The sequence below is a fragment of the Physella acuta genome, unplaced genomic scaffold, assembly GCF_028476545.2.
Source record: "Physella acuta isolate Inbredline_101_S28 unplaced genomic scaffold, ASM2847654v3 ptg000204l, whole genome shotgun sequence".
Lineage (NCBI taxonomy): Eukaryota > Metazoa > Mollusca > Gastropoda > Physidae > Physella > Physella acuta.
In genome coordinates, this window is record NW_026731723.1 from 637,070 (window position 1) to 654,331 (window position 17,262).

At 35.8% G+C, this 17,262-nt stretch overlaps 1 protein-coding gene across 1 annotated transcript; it reads right to left on the bottom strand.

Moving 5' to 3' along the window:
• On the bottom strand, positions 1–17,035 carry LOC131937216 (solute carrier family 26 member 6). Its single transcript, XM_059294462.1, has 18 exons — positions 17,028–17,035; positions 16,744–16,943; positions 10,554–10,664; positions 9,732–9,934; positions 9,050–9,214; positions 8,651–8,812; positions 6,239–6,321; positions 5,756–5,903; positions 5,431–5,544; positions 5,153–5,230; positions 4,565–4,660; positions 4,265–4,371; positions 4,062–4,131; positions 3,026–3,205; positions 2,219–2,455; positions 2,028–2,082; positions 1,738–1,859; positions 1–1,083 (listed from the first exon to the last, which is right to left on the bottom strand). Exons 1-18 carry the CDS (start codon positions 17,033–17,035, stop codon positions 994–996), a joined length of 2,229 nt encoding a protein of 742 aa, XP_059150445.1. The 3' UTR covers positions 1–993.
• Positions 17,036–17,262: the final 227 nt, after the last annotated feature.

The following is a 17,262-nucleotide window of genomic DNA, read 5'->3' on the forward strand; positions in this document are numbered from 1 at the left end:
ACATTCTTTAGTTTTTATTAGTGATCAATAAATATTACATCGTATGTGCCTTATTAATACAACATATTGAAAGACATTAAACAACAGATATTTTAATAACATTTGTATCAGTTAATATTGAGACTTTCTTACACTCTCCTGCCATTTAAACGTTAGCATTTTAATTCTAAAAATATTATTTTTAATTTAACAAAACTTAAAAATATTATTTCCTGTTTAAAAAAATTCCCTGCTGTTAAGTTTTTGCCTAAAATATGACCATATGTATGAACTATTCCATATATAAATATGAACTATCATATATATAAATACATATATATTCTAATGCACCTGATACATCAATACATGAAGTTACTGCAGTAAGTAATGAGATAATTATGTACATCAATATGGGAGCAATAAATACTTATGTACACAAAGAGGGTACTAATAGATACATATGTACACAAGTAAGGAACCAATAGAAACGTATGTACATAAATATGGGACCAAAATATGTATACACAGGGGGGGACTAAGTTTTGTTTGAGGTCTCATAATGGGTGTAAGCCTATATTACATATGTATAAACTAATGTTTAACTTCCATAATTTTACAATTTGTACAACAACATATAACAGCATAACCATGAGCTTAAAATCACTTTGAAACATAATTTTGTCTATATAACAGTAATATATTTACATGTAAGTATTTAGCTTATTAAAATCTTCATTCAGGATAGATAATTGTTATTTGAATGGATCAAATTTAGAAAAAAATTTAATTGAGCAAAGTATTAAAATAAAAACTCACGAAAAAATGAAAATTTCAAGCTCTTTTTCTCCATTAAAAGATTATTAGTTAAATTGGATTAAAAAGTTTTTTAAAAATATCAAATTTGTTGATTTATGATTTCCTATAATTGAATATTAATTTTAATTACAAATAATTTCTATCATTGTTTCTTGTCCTTTTGTCATTTCTCTTTCCATCTCCCAATGTTTTAAGATGTTATAAATTTGTTTTTTCATCAACTTCAGCTGATCCAGGTAAATCTGTCAGGGAGGTGTTGCTGCTGGTGGTGGGGTGAGAGGTACTTCTCTGAAAGGTGAAAATATAATCATTAAAACTTCTCTGAAAGGTGAAAATATAATCATTAAAACTTCTCTGAAAGGTGAAAATATAATCATTAAAACTTCTCTGAAAGGTGAAAATATAATCATTAAAACTTCTCTGAAAGGTGAAAATATAATCATTAAAACTTCTCTGAAAGGTGAAAATATAATCATTAAAACTTCTCTGAAAGGTGAAAATATAATCATTAAAACTTCTCTGAAAGGTGAAAATATAATCATTAAAACTTCTCTGAAAGGTGAAAATATAATCATTAAAACTTTTTTGGAACACAAAAATAGAATTATTAAAAATTTTCTAGAAGACAAAATCTGAGGACTAAAACTTTTCTAGAAGACAAAAGCAAATTATTAAAACTTTTCTCGAAATAAAAAAAATCTAATAGATAATAAATAAACTTTTCTAAAAGACAAAAAAATCTCTAATAAATAATTACGTCATAGGAGCTTAATCACTGACTATGTGTCTGTATAGCCATGGATCACTAACTTGGATTAGTGTGAGAGGCTGGAACATAAGACTATGTACTACCATTCACACACTACGTAACCTGGGTTACTTCTGTGCATGGAGCTAAAGCAATATTTTTGTAAAGTTTACCAATTTAAAATGAGGCCTGACCTTTTTTTCAGCCAAGATTTGGGCCTGTGCATGTACAACTGCATCATGGAGTGTGACAAAGATGAAATTTTTGCTTGCGACTTTGTAGAAGTCCATTGTCTCAAACATGTCTCGTACTTTGGCTGTTAAGTAAAAATAGACATAAGTTACACATTTTTTGCTGAAAAGTTCAAACAATAGTAATGTATAGATTTAAAGAGAAGTCAATTTATTTATTAAAGTCTTAGGATAAAACTTTGAAATGAATGGGAACAATGGCTAAACTTCAATAAACTTTATTAAATACTTACATGTACAATGGGCTATAAGGACTGTAATATTAAATGGTTTCAATTCTGTCACAACCTGTAGATAAACACATTACTTTTAACTGCTGGACATACCATATTCCCACCTCACCTGTTGTAAATACCTTATCCCCACCTGTTGTAAATACTTTATCCCAACTCACTTGTTGTAAATACCTTATCCCACACCTCACCTGTTGTAAATACTTTATCCCCATAAAATCAACATATCCCATCATGGAGCAGTCTATAATGATGAACTTGATGTCTGTAAGAGGCAGCTTAGTTATGTCTGAGATTTCTGATTCAGTCCTGGAGGTCAGGTTTTGGTACTGGTTGTCTTTCCTTGATAGATCGCTGCTGCTTACTTGGCCATTCAGGTTGAGAGAGTTGTTGCCATTCATTTTCACGTCTGAGCTACTCATGGAAATCTAAACAAAGAAATTAACAAATAATTATCTACATCTGAGCTACTGAAAGGAAATCTGACCAATAAATAATTGTTTATTATTATTATAACAGTAAATTTAAAGAGTTCACATTAAAACTCGGATGATTAAATATTTCTACTTTTATAACATTAACTTTTCCTGTACTAGTTAATTACTCATAGGACAATCACATTTAAACATAAGCAACTGATAGAGAAGTGAGCAACTGATAGAGAAGTGAGCAACTAATAGAGAAGTGAGCAACTGATAGATAAGTGAGCAACTGATAGAGAAGTGAGCAACTGATAGAGAAGTGAGCAACTGATAGAGAAGTGAGCAACTGATAGAGAAGTGAGCAACTGACCTGGATCTTTGAGAGCAACTGATAGAGAAGTGAGCAACTGATAGAGGAGTGAGCAACTGATAGAGAAGTGAGCAACTGACCTGGATCTTTGAGAGCAACTGATAGAGAAGTGAGCAACTGACCTGGATCTTTGAGAGCAACTGATAGAGAAGTGAGCAACTGACCTGGATCTTTGAGAGCAACTGATAGAGAAGTGAGCAACTGACCTGGATCTTTGAGAGCCTTTGGTCTTCTTTCTTCTTTTGTTTTTCTCGTTTCTTCTTCAGCTTGGTCAGCTTGATGGGGTCCACTGTGCGTTCATAGAGGGACAGTTTGAAAAATTCAGCGTTGGCGAAGAAAATTGCAGAGTCAAACCTGTAAATTTTGATATGTGGCAGCTCCTGAGCCTGGTGGATAGAACAACTGATACATTAGATGTGATAGAACAACAACTGATACATCAGATGTGATAGAACAACAGCTGTTAGATCAGTTGTAAACCATGGTGTGAGAATCCTTTTAAAAGTTGCAGTCTTTAAAAGGGTTAACATTAAAACAGAATAGATGAACTGTTTGTGATAGAATTGGTAGTTTTCTCTTAAACAAAGCCTAACTAATTTGGCTAAAAGTGACTTGTGTTATAAGTAATGTTTGAGTGTAACAAAACCTACATCTGGGTAATGGGACTTGTGTTATAAGTAACGTTTGAGTGTAGCTAAACCTACATCTGGGTAATGGGACTTGTGTTATAAGTAATGTTTGAGTGTAGCTAAACCTACATCTGGGTAATGGGACTTGTGTTATAAGTAACGTTTGAGTAGCTAAACCTACATCTGGGTAATGGGACTTGTGTTATAAGTAACGTTTGAGTGTAGCTAAACCTACATCTGGGTAATGGGACTTGTGTTATAAGTAACGTTTGAGTGTAGCTAAACCTACATCTGGGTAATGGGACTTGTGTTATAAGTAACGTTTGAGTGTAGCTAAACCTACATCTGGGTAATGGGACTTGTGTTATAAGTAACGTTTGAGTGTAGCTAAACCTACATCTGGGTAATGGGACTTGTGTTATAAGTAACGTTTGAGTGTAGCTAAACCTACATCTGGGTAATGGGACTTGTGTTATAAGTAACGTTTGAGTGTAGCTAAACCTACATCTGGGTAATGGGACTTGTGTTATAAGTAACGTTTGAGTGTAGCTAAACCTACATCTGGGTAATGGGACTTGTGTTATAAGTAACGTTTGAGTGTAGCTAAACCTACATCTGGGTAATGGGACTTGTTCCTGTAGATGTCTGTGCCTGGCATTTGTCCCATCATGCAAGAGTGAGGTCTAAAAATAGAAACAGTTCAAACTGATATTAAAACAAACTTCAATCAAATACTGTAGCCCTAAAACAAAGAGTATTTTTAATCAATGACCACACGCTACCCTTTTGTCTGCCTTTGTGTTTACACCATCTTACCTCTGTGATTTGATAATGACAGTCAATAGAGCAAACAAGACGCCAGTCAGTAGCCCAATGTCAATATCCAGGAACACTGTGGCTAAAAATGTCACAACCCAAACAGCCTGCAATACAAATTGACAATTTATCCTAAAAATGTCACAACCCAAACAGCCTGCAATATAAATTGACAATTTTAGCATTTTATTTCTTAGAAAATTAATGAAAAAATTTAACAAGACAAATTTAGATCTAGATCTAGTTTAAAAATGAAAACTTAAAAGAAGACAAATGGAGCTGGAAAAAAAATGTACTCACAAAGTCAAGAAAAGAAACCTTCCATAAAATCTTCAGTTCCAGAAACTGGTAGAAGATGCTTTTAATGGACACCAAAATAATAGCAGCAAGGACACACTGGAGATAAATATTAAATCATTTAATAAATTAATAGGCCTGGATCTATATTGATTTACTATTTTCTACACTTTCAATATTTTTTGTGTGCAGATAACTTTAAACTAGATCTAGATCTAGACCTAGATTCTAGATCTAGATTATCTAGAATCTATAGATCTAATTCTATATGATAAATCTATATGCCATGCAGTACGGTTTTCGGGGGAAAAAACCCTTCCAAATCTTGTTTAGGCCCTATTAAAAGTAGACTTCTAGAAAATATTATTTTTAGAAATTTAGGTTGTGAAATGAAAATGTAATTAGTAATTGATGAAAACTTGAAGATCTAGATTCTAGATCTAGATTCTAGATCTATCTGCCAAATTGAATTTGAGTGTGCTATGTAACATATTAACTTACACAGATCGAATATAGATTTAGATCTAGATCTAGAAATCTAATTAACAGTTGCAGATTGTAATTTGTAAAACAAATGTGCAGAAAACTTACATTTGGCAAAGACTTGAAATACGGACCAACCACTAGCAAAACAACCAACACTAGCAGACTTGACAGGAGTCCAGTCACCTGCAGTTTAAAATACTGTTAGCTTAAAGACTATGAGTCAAAATGATAACATTACTCAATGTAATAATCAATCTAATTGCCAATAGTGTTTCTTCCAGACTTTTTTCTCCCGGGGGGGGGGGTACTTGAAATTTTATGCCTGGAAGAAACTCTGATTGCCAACAGATAGCGTTAACTGACGGGAAGTCTAGAAGTCATACCTGAGTTCTAGCCCCGACATCTTCCTGGACCAAACTTCTTGCAATGGAGATGGTCGACACAAATGATGTGAAAAACGCTGGTATAATGTTACAAATCCCATAGGCCAAAAGCTCCTGTGAATCAAGATTACATGAAAGTTGGAGACGAATTGTCAAGTTAGAAAATAAAATACAAGAAATGACTCAATAAGGTACATGAAGTAGCTCATTGTTTTAATATTTCAGCCGACAAAATCACCCAAGGAATAATCAAAATTATTTAAACTGTTTGTTACTGTAGTTGTTAATGTAGGCCTAATCCAAAGTTAAGAGGGATTTACCGAACCTGGTTAGGGTCTGCTTCAACACCGTATCTCTTGCTGAAGATCTTGGCCATTGAGATGGAGATGGCGAAGTTTACAATAGCTATGGCGATAGCGTCGGAGAATGAGTCAGCTAGGTAGGGTATCGGCTTTAGGTTGGGTGGGGGGATCCTGGGGGAATCAAAATCAGAACAAAATATCAGAACAAAATATCAGAACAAAATATCAGAACTAAATATCAGAACTAAATATCAGAACAAAATATCAGAACAAAATATCAGAACAAAATATCAGAACTAAATATCAGAACTAAATATCAGAACAAAATATCAGAACAAAATATCAGAACAAAATATCAGAACTAAATATCAGAACAAAATATCAGAACAAAATAGCAGGCTAATACATCAAGACAATATTTCTGGACAAAATATCAGGATGAAACAGGACAAGAAATAGCAAACATACAGTTTTCAACATGTCCTGTTTTCGAATACTAGACTTACCCAATGGGGATATCACCAACAACCTTTACTTTATATTTTTCATTGAACTCAGCAAAGTAGGAAATTATAGTTGCTACAATTACCTGGAAGAATTTCATAGAAAGTTTTTATTTTCGGCAAATTTATTTTCTAATTGTAGCCTATTTTATGTTAATAAAAGCAATAAATATAAAGGTACCATCGATAAAATAAATTTAAAGGTTTACTGACCGCTATAAGCCCAGTAAAATTACACTGACCACTATAGAGCCAGTAACATTACACTGACCACTTTATGCCCAGTAACATTACACTGACCACTATAGACCCAGTAACATTACACTAACCACTATAGACCCAGTAACATTACACTGACCACTATAAAGTCAGTAACATTACACTGACCACTGTATACCCAGTAACATTACACTGACCACTATAGACCCAGTAACTTTACACTGACCACTATAGAGCCAGTAACATTACACTGACCACTATAGAGCCAGTAGCATTAAGTCAACTGACCACTATAGGTTCAGTAACATTACACTGACCACTATAGACCCAGTAACTTTACACTGACCACCATTAGACCAGTAACTTTACACTGACCACTATAAAGCCAGTAACATTACACTGACCACTGTAGACCCAGTAACATTACACTGACCACTATAGACCCAGTAACTTTACACTGACCACTATTGAGCCAGTAACATTACACTGACCACTATAGAGCCAGTAGCATTAAGTCAACTGACCACTATAGGTTCAGTAACATTACATTGACCGCTATAAGCCCAGTAACTTTACACTGACCACTATAGACCCAGTAACATTACACTGACCACTATAGACCCAATAGCATTAAGTCAACTGACCACTATAGAGCCAGTAACTTTACACTGACCGCTATAGACCCAGTAACTTTACACTGACCACTATAGACCCAGTAACATTACACTGACCACTATAGACCCAGTAACATTACACTGACCACTATAGACCCAGTAACTTTACACTGACCGCTATAGACCCAGTAACTTTACACTGACCACCATTAGACCAGTAACTTTATACTGACCACTATAGAGCCAGTAGCATTAAGTCAACTGACCGCTATAGACCCAGTAGCATTAAGTCAACCGACCACTATAGACCCAGTAGCATTAAGTCTACTGACCACTATAGAGCCAGTAGCATTAAGTCAACTGACCACTATAGGTTCAGTAACATTACACTGACCGCTATAAGCCCAGTAACTTTACACTGACCACTATAGACCCAGTAACATTACACTGACCACTATAGACCCAATAGCATTAAGTCAACTGACCACTATAGACCCAGTAACTTTGCACTGACCACTATAGACCCAGTAACTTTACACTGACCACCATTAGACCAGTAACTTTGCACTGACCACTATAGACCCAGTAACTTTACACTGACCACCATTAGACCAGTAACTTTACACTGACCACCATTAGACCAGTAACTTTACACTGACCACCATTAGACCAGTAACTTTACACTGACCACTATAGACCCAATAGCATTAAGTCAACTGACCACTATAGACCCAGTAACTTTGCACTGACCACTATAGACCCAGTAACTTTACACTGACCACCATTAGACCAGTAACTTTACACTGACCACTATAGACCCAGTAACTTTAGACTGACCACTATAGAGCCAGTAACTTTACACTGACCACTATAGACCCAGTAACTTTACACTGACCACTATAGACCCAGTAACTTTACACTGACCACTATAGACCCAGTAACTTTACACTGACCACTATAGACCCAGTAACTTTACACTGACCACTATAGACCCAGTAACTTTACACTGACCACTATAGACCCAGTAGCATTAAGTCAACTGACCACTATAGACCCAGTAACTTTACACTGACCACTATAGACCCAGTAACTTTACACTGACCACTATAGACCCAGTAGCATTAAGTCAACTGACCACTATAGACCCAGTAACTTTACACTGACCACTATAGACCCAGTAACTTTACACTGACCACCATAGGCCCAGTAACTTTACACTGACCACTATAGACCCAGTAACTTTACACTGACCACCATAGGCCCAGTAACTTTACACTGACCACTATAGAGCCAGTAGCATTAAGTCAACTGACCACTATAGACCCAGTAACTTTACACTGACCACTATAGACCCAGTAACTTTACACTGACCACCATAGGCCCAGTAACTTTACACTGACCACTATAGACCCAGTAACTTTACACTGACCACTATAGACCCAGTAACTTTACACTGACCACTATAGACCCAGTAACTTTACACTGACCACTATAGAGCCAGTAACTTTACACTGACCACTATAGAGCCAGTAACATTAAGTCAACTGACCACTATAGACCCAGTAACATCAAGTCAACTGACCACTATCAGCTCGATGGGGACCGGCATCTTGAGTTTGGGTTTGATCTTTGGGTTGACGTTGATGCACTCCTTGACCAGCCAGAGGATGAGGATGCAGGCGATGGAGATGATGAGGGTGACGGGGTTGGTTTTGTGCAGGCTCAGGATGTAGTCACGTGTCTCCTGTGGGATGTACTCATACGTTAGACAGTGTGGGGGTAGGGGAGGTGTTCAAATCTATAGACAGAGGAACCCATCATGGATACAGCAGCCTATGGGGTCCAAAAATATACACGACACATAGGGACATAGCTGTGACAACAGGACCTATCAGGACCTACCCAGAGTAAATTTTAACAACAGGACCTCTGAAGACCTACCAGGCCCTCTTAGGACCTATCAGGACCTATCAAGACTTACCCAGCCAAGCTTGAAAGGACCGGTGTATTTGCCGGCTGATATCCCAAACACGGCTCCCATCTGGCTGATGAAGACGTGAATGATGGCGGCGGTGGTGAAGCCGCTGATGAGGGGGTCGGACAGGTAGACCGTGATGAACCCCAGTCTCAGGATCCCGAGAATCGTCTGGAACATGTTGGAGAGTTTTAACAAGCTGGATCAGGGGACATCAGTAGGGGGGGGGGGCACCGTACTTTTGTAAAAGTAAATCATGACGGGTTATGTCTGCTGTCTTGTTGGATGTGATTGGCTTAGAGAAGTAATAAAGGTTGGGTGTGATTGGGATAGGCAAGTAATGGGAGTGGGGGGGGGGGGGGGTTCTTATGTGGAAGTTACGAGAATTTGCATATATATGGGGTGGGGGCGCAGCCTTTTTAATATTATTGGTTCTGGTTTGTATGTAGAGGAATTCTATTTGGGTTGGTAAAAACATTTTTAAAAAAAATACGCTTGTGATGGCGTGGAACGAACATGTAGGTTGTCCAGCTACTAATTAGTGTCCAGCTACTAATTAGTGTCCAGCTACTAATTAGTGTCCAGCTACTAATTAGTTGCCTTAAATATCAATCGTTCTAATTCCTCTGCTCAATGATTTGTTTGTCTGTGACGTGTTCCACTGTATGACCTTTCACCCGCTACTCACCTGGATGATGCCGACTGCCAAGGTCACGGCCATGGCTATTTTTATCTTCTCGTCCAGAAGTTGGTCCGAGTTGTCCGTGATTTGGTAGGTCAAGTTCCCGCCTATGATGAGGCTGGTGTTGTAGGTCTGGGGCACCAGGTTGCGGGACTGCATGCCCTTGGTGATGGCGCTGCCTAGCATGATGGACGACAGGGCGAACGTGCCTGCAGACACACACGGCAAAACAAAAAATTAACGACACACAATTTAAAGACGACAGGGCGAACGTGCCTGCAGACACAAACGGCAAAACAAAAAGAATTAACGACACACATTTTCAAAATTACGAAATAAATAAAAAACTTCTCCGCATCCATTAAAACATAAATAATTATCTAAGTGGCGTTATTGTACAATTTGACATTGGTATTTGAGCATTACCTTCTACCACAACAAGGGTATACAACAAACATACAACAACACACAACAGATATACAACTGACATACAAAAGACCTGCAACAAACATAAACAACATACAACAAACATACAATAACATACAACAAACATACAATAGACATACAACAGCATACAACAAGCATTCAAAAAACATACAACAACATACAACAACATACAACAAACACACAACAGGCACACAACAAACATACAACAGACATACAACAGACATACAACAGTCATAAAACCAACATACAACAAATATACAAGAAACATACAACAACATACAACAAACATACAACAGGCATACAACAAACATACAACAACATACAACAAACATACAACAGACATACAACCAACATACAACAGACATACAACAAACAACTTACCCATTGACAGGTACATGGAGGAGCCCAGAAAAAAGTAGAGTATGACGGGGAAAAAGGAGGCGTAGAGCCCGTACACGGGGGGCAGCCCCACCACCTGACTGTAGGCCATACCTGGGGGCAGAGAGTCACGGGGTTAGCCAACAATCACAAAACACAATCACAAAACACAATCACAAAACACAATCACAATCACAAAACAATCACAAAACACAAAACACAATCACAAAACTCAATCACAATCAATTTTGTTGAACTAGTGATAGAGTTGTTTTGGTTAATTTAACTACATTAAGTTAGGGTTAATGTAAGGAGATGTGCTATAGTTAGGGTTAATGTAAGGAGATGTGCTATAGTCAGGGGCGGAACTACAGTGCCGCCAGACCCCGCAATGCGGGGGGGCCCACCCCATTTAGGGGCCCACGGCCGACCATAAAAAATTGTTAAAAAAAATGTTCTTGCATTTTTGATTTAATGTTTGTTTTGTAAAAAAGATTACCGTAGCTGCGGTTGGATTATCTTTATTCTATAGACACTACTCCACGCTCATTTTTCCTTCGTTTTTAAACCACTGTGAAAACCGAGTCCTCTTTCTACTACAATGAAACTTATCAAAGATACCAAACGTTCAAACCACTTCCATGACTTATTTCCCTTTTTTAAATAGTCAAACAGTGATGCTCATAAGCCTCTTTTTAATAGATTTGTACTAAACGAATTAAAAAGCAATTACTTCTCTTTAATATTATTTGTTTATAAATTATTTACTAAAGAATGACACGGTATAAAAAGAAAATGTATTCAAAATTAATAAAATAAATATGAAAAAACATAAAAATAAACATGACACGAGACACCATTATTTACAGAAAGCTTTCATGTTTTATATTCTTTTGACCAATATGAGGATTTCGGCAGAGATAATATTAAACTGATTCTCACAAAACAGACTAATGCACTTACACTCATGATGTGATGTTGTAATTTGTTTTAATAAAAAAAAAAAAACCCACGTATTTCTCATAACAGGAACAGGCCAGCATGAATAAGTATCCTATGTTCGTATGTTGTGTTTAAGTATATATGTATATATATATATATATATATATATATATATATATATATATATATATATATATATATATATATATATATATATATATATATATATATATATCTAATATATAAAGCTCAGTTCTGTATGTAATGCATATGTTTGTCGTTGGAATTGTATGAATTTAAGTGTTAGAAAATTAGCGTGCGCATTTGTCTAAATTTATGAGCTAAAAAATTACTATTGAAAGTGTTGGGAACAGTGGCGGAACTAGAAAAAAGGGGCCACCCCGCAAAAAAAAATGTTTAGGCCCCCCCCCCCATATAAATATATAGGCCTATATATGTGTATATATATATATATATATATATATATATATATATATATATATATATATATATATACTAGCCGTCCCGGCCAGGCCCTGCTCTGGCTTCTGTGAAAAACCTTTGTGTTAAAGACCATCACCTGTGTGTATAGTAATAATCATAAACCCGGCATTGCCCACCCAAACCACAACCAACCAAAAAAACAAAATGCAAACATAACGCTAACACAATTACAAATACAAAAGAAAACAAAAACCTAACAACAAACCCAACCACAACCACAAACACCAATACAAACACAAAGAAAAAACAAACAAAAAAGCAAACGAAAACAAAAACCTAACAACAAACCCAACCACAAACACCAATACCAACACACAAAAAAAAAAACGAAAAAGCAAACGAAAACAAATCAAATCCAAACGCAAAACCAACCAAAAACACAAATACAAACCCAAACAAAAAAACACAAACAAAAACGAAAAAAGAAAGAACAAAAACGAACCAAATCAAAACGCAACCACTAACGCAAACCCACCTAAACACAAAGAAAACACTAACGCGAACATAAACGCCCGGGGCGGAATCACCTGTTTTAGCTTAATGAACGACGATAGTACCCCAACTTATTCATAGTCTTTTGCACTCACTTAAACGAACGCGCCTGTTTCAATTTGATGAACAATTATAATACTCCAAGCTTATCCGTAAAATACCTACAACATTTGCACTTGATCAATCCCCACTAATTATGTAATTATTTTTTTTTCCCAACACCAAAACAAAGTAATTAAAAAAATTCATAAAAAACGTTTTAATAACAAGCTTTTATGTAATGATGCACTAAAAAGTAGAAAATAAATTATAGACTACTATTTAAATAACTATAAAGAAAAGCGTGGGTCACTTTAGTATCTATTGGATACCTTTACTAATGTTAAGGAAGACACCCACGCTTTTCTTTATAGTTATTTAAATAGTAGTCTATAATTTATTTTCTACTTTTTAATGCATCATTACATAAAAGCTTGTTATTAAAACGTTTTTTATGAATTTTTTTTCAGTACTTTACATGTTTTATCTACAATAGAGTTACATGACTAAAAACCATTGCGCGCCTACTGAATATCACGTTCAGTAGGCGCGCAATGGTTTTTGAACGCAGCCATTACGTGGTCGTGATGGCGCAGCTATTGATGACGCGTGTGGTGTGGTTGGCTAGACATGCCTACTAATTCGGTCCAAATTTTAACTAATTCATAAAAAATCAATTAGGCATCCAATTAAGTCAAATTTAGTTTCAGATTGCATTGTCTTCATGTCTTGACCCACGTGCCAACTGTGAATCGTGTCGGTCAAGTAGAACTGTCCGAATTTTCACTCCTGCGTTTCCGTCTAGACAGACAGACAGACAGAGGAAGTGAGTTAAATAAAAGCTTGTAAAAAAGTAAATACTTTTCCACAAAATGCAATGGTTTTATAAAGGGAAGTAATTGTGTTTTCCTAATTTATCAAAGGGAAGTAAGTGCTATAGGACTAAATAAAGACATAATTAGAATTTTTGTAAAAGATGATATTTTTTTAAAACTTGTGTTTAATGAACATGCAGACAATTGTTACTATAATTTAAAAAATGAAAATTATTTCCCAACACTTTCAATAGTAATTTTTTAGCTCATAAATTTAGACAAATGCGCACGCTAATTTTCTAACACTTAAATTCATACAATTCCAACGACAAACATATGCATTACATACAGAACTGAGCTTTATATATTAGATATATATATATATATATATATATATATATATATATATATATATATATATATATATATATATATATACATATATACTTAAACACAACATACGAACATAGGATACTTATTCATGCTGGCCTGTTCCTGTTATGAGAAATACGTGGGTTTTTTTTTTTTTTTTATTAAAACAAATTACAACATCACATCATGAGTGTAAGTGCATTAGTCTGTTTTGTGAGAATCAGTTTAATATTATCTCTGCCGAAATCCTCATATTGGTCAAAAGAATATAAAACATGAAAGCTTTCTGTAAATAATGGTGTCTCGTGTCATGTTTATTTTTATGTTTTTTCATATTTATTTTATTAATTTTGAATACATTTTCTTTTTATACCGTGTCATTCTTTAGTAAGTAATTTATAAACAAATAATATTAAAGAGAAGTAATTGCTTTTTAATTCGTTTAGTACAAATCTATTAAAAAGAGGCTTATGAGCATCACTGTTTGACTATTTAAAAAAGGGAAATAAGTCATGAAAGTGGTTTGAACGTTTGGTATCTTTGATAAGTTTCATTGTAGTAGAAAGAGGACTCGGTTTTCACAGTGGTTTAAAAACGAAGGAAAAATGAGCGTGGAGTAGTGTCTATAGAATAAAGATAATCCAACCGCAGCTACGGTAATCTTTTTTACAAAACAAACATTAAATCAAAAATGCAAGAACATTTTTTTTAACAATTTTTTATGGTCGGCCGTGGGCCCCTAAATGGGGTGGGCCCCCCCGCATTGCGGGGTCTGGCGGCACTGTAGTTCCGCCCCTGGTTGGGAAATAATTTTCATTTTTTAAATTATAGTAACAATTGTCTGCATGTTCATTAAACACAAGTTTTAAAAAAATATCATCTTTTACAAAAATTCTAATTATGTCTTTATTTAGTCCTATAGCACTTACTTCCCTTTGATAAATTAGGAAAACACAATTACTTCCCTTTATAAAACCATTGCATTTTGTGGAAAAGTATTTACTTTTTTACAAGCTTTTATTTAACTCACTTCCTCTGTCTGTCTGTCTGTCTAGACGGAAACGCAGGAGTGAAAATTCGGACAGTTCTACTTGACCGACACGATTCACAGTTGGCACGTGGGTCAAGACATGAAGACAATGCAATCTGAAACTAAATTTGACTTAATTGGATGCCTAATTGATTTTTTATGAATTAATTAAAATTTGGACCGAATTAGTAGGCATGTCTAGCCAACCACACCACACGCGTCATCAATAGCTGCGCCATCACGACCACGTAATGGCTGCGTTCAAAAACCATTGCGCGCCTACTGAACGTGATATTCAGTAGGCGCGCAATGGTTTTTAGTCATGTAACTCTATTGTAGATAAAACATGTAAAGTACTGAAAAAAAATTCATAAAAAACGTTTTAATAACAAGCTTTTATGTAATGATGCATTAAAAAGTAGAAAATAAATTATAGACTACTATTTAAATAACTATAAAGAAAAGCGTGGGTGTCTTCCTTAACATTAGTAAAGGTATCCAATAGATACTAAAGTGACCCACGCTTTTCTTTATAGTTATTTAAATAGTAGTCTATAATTTATTTTCTACTTTTTAGTGCATCATTACATAAAAGCTTGTTATTAAAACGTTTTTTATGAATTTTTTTAATTACTTTGTTTTGGTGTTGGGAAAAAAAAATAATTACATAATTAGTGGGGATTGATCAAGTGCAAATGTTGTAGGTATTTTACGGATAAGCTTGGAGTATTATAATTGTTCATCAAATTGAAACAGGCGCGTTCGTTTAAGTGAGTGCAAAAGACTATGAATAAGTTGGGGTACTATCGTCGTTCATTAAGCTAAAACAGGTGATTCCGCCCCGGGCGTTTATGTTCGCGTTAGTGTTTTCTTTGTGTTTAGGTGGGTTTGCGTTAGTGGTTGCGTTTTGATTTGGTTCGTTTTTGTTCTTTCTTTTTTCGTTTTTGTTTGTGTTTTTTTGTTTGGGTTTGTATTTGTGTTTTTGGTTGGTTTTGCGTTTGGATTTGATTTGTTTTCGTTTGCTTTTTCGTTTTTTTTTTGTGTGTTGGTATTGGTGTTTGTGGTTGGGTTTGTTGTTAGGTTTTTGTTTTCGTTTGCTTTTTTGTTTGTTTTTTCTTTGTGTTTGTATTGGTGTTTGTGGTTGTGGTTGGGTTTGTTGTTAGGTTTTTGTTTTCTTTTGTATTTGTAATTGTGTTAGCGTTATGTTTGCATTTTGTTTTTTTGGTTGGTTGTGGTTTGGGTGGGCAATGCCGGGTTTATGATTATTACTATACACACAGGTGATGGTCTTTAACACAAAGGTTTTTCACAGAAGCCAGAGCAGGGCCTGGCCGGGACGGCTAGTATATATATATATATATATATATATATATATATATATATATATACACATATATAGGCCTATATATTTATATGGGGGGGGGCCTAAACATTTTTTTTTGCGGGGTGGCCCCTTTTTTCTAGTTCCGCCACTGGCTATAGTTAGGGTTAATGTAAGGAGAAGTGTTCTAGTTAGGGTTAATGTAAGGAGATGTGCTATAGTTAGGGTTAATGTAAGGAGATGTGTTGTAGTTAGGGTTAATGTAAGGAGATGTGCTATAGTTAGGGTTAATGTAAGGAGATGTGCTATAGTTAGGGTTAATGTAAGGAGATGTGCTATAGTTAGGGTTAATGTAAGGAGATGTGCTATAGTTAGGGTTAATGTAAGGAGATGTGCTATAGTTAGGGTTAATGTAAGGAGATGTGCTATAGTTAGGGTTAATGTAAGGAGATGTGCTATAGTTAGGGTTAATGTAAGGAGATGTGCTATAGTTAGGGTTAATGTAAGGAGATGTGCTATAGTTAGGGTTAATGTAAGGAGATGTGCTATAGTTAGGGTTAATGTAAGGAGATGTGCTATAGTTAGGGTTAATGTAAGCAGATGTGCTGTAGTTAGGGTTAATGTAAGGAGATGTGTTTAAGGTGAGCCAGACAGTAAGTCACCGATCACGTGACCTACCTTGCGGGATGTGCATGATGCCCACCGTGAGACCAGCGATGCAGTCGGCCAACAAATCTCTCCGGATGTTGTAGTGTCTGAGGACGGGGATGAAGGGGAGTTTACCCGTGATGGTCCGGCCGACACACCTGAGTGAACAGTCGCAGCTTCTGATGTAGGACTTGATGTCGCCGTGTCTGGGCGTGTGTTTCTCTTGGTAGCTCTAGGGAAGGATGGCATTTGTTTAGGGAAGGATGGCATTTGTTTAGGGAAATTGTGACATTTTATGACAGCTTTAGAGAAACGATGACATTAAATAAAGTGACTGTATGTGCCCCCCCCCCCGCCCCCACACCCACACACCCGGATAAAGTGTGGAAACCTCACCTCGTCAAACTCACTGAGGCTGTAGATGCGCCTGTCTATCAAAACCTTCTCACTCATGTACGACCCCCCGTCTGATGACGCTCCTTCTGAACCTGTCCAGAGGAATAGGGGTCAAGGTTAGAGTGGACACAGAAGGGCTAGGTTAGTGGACAC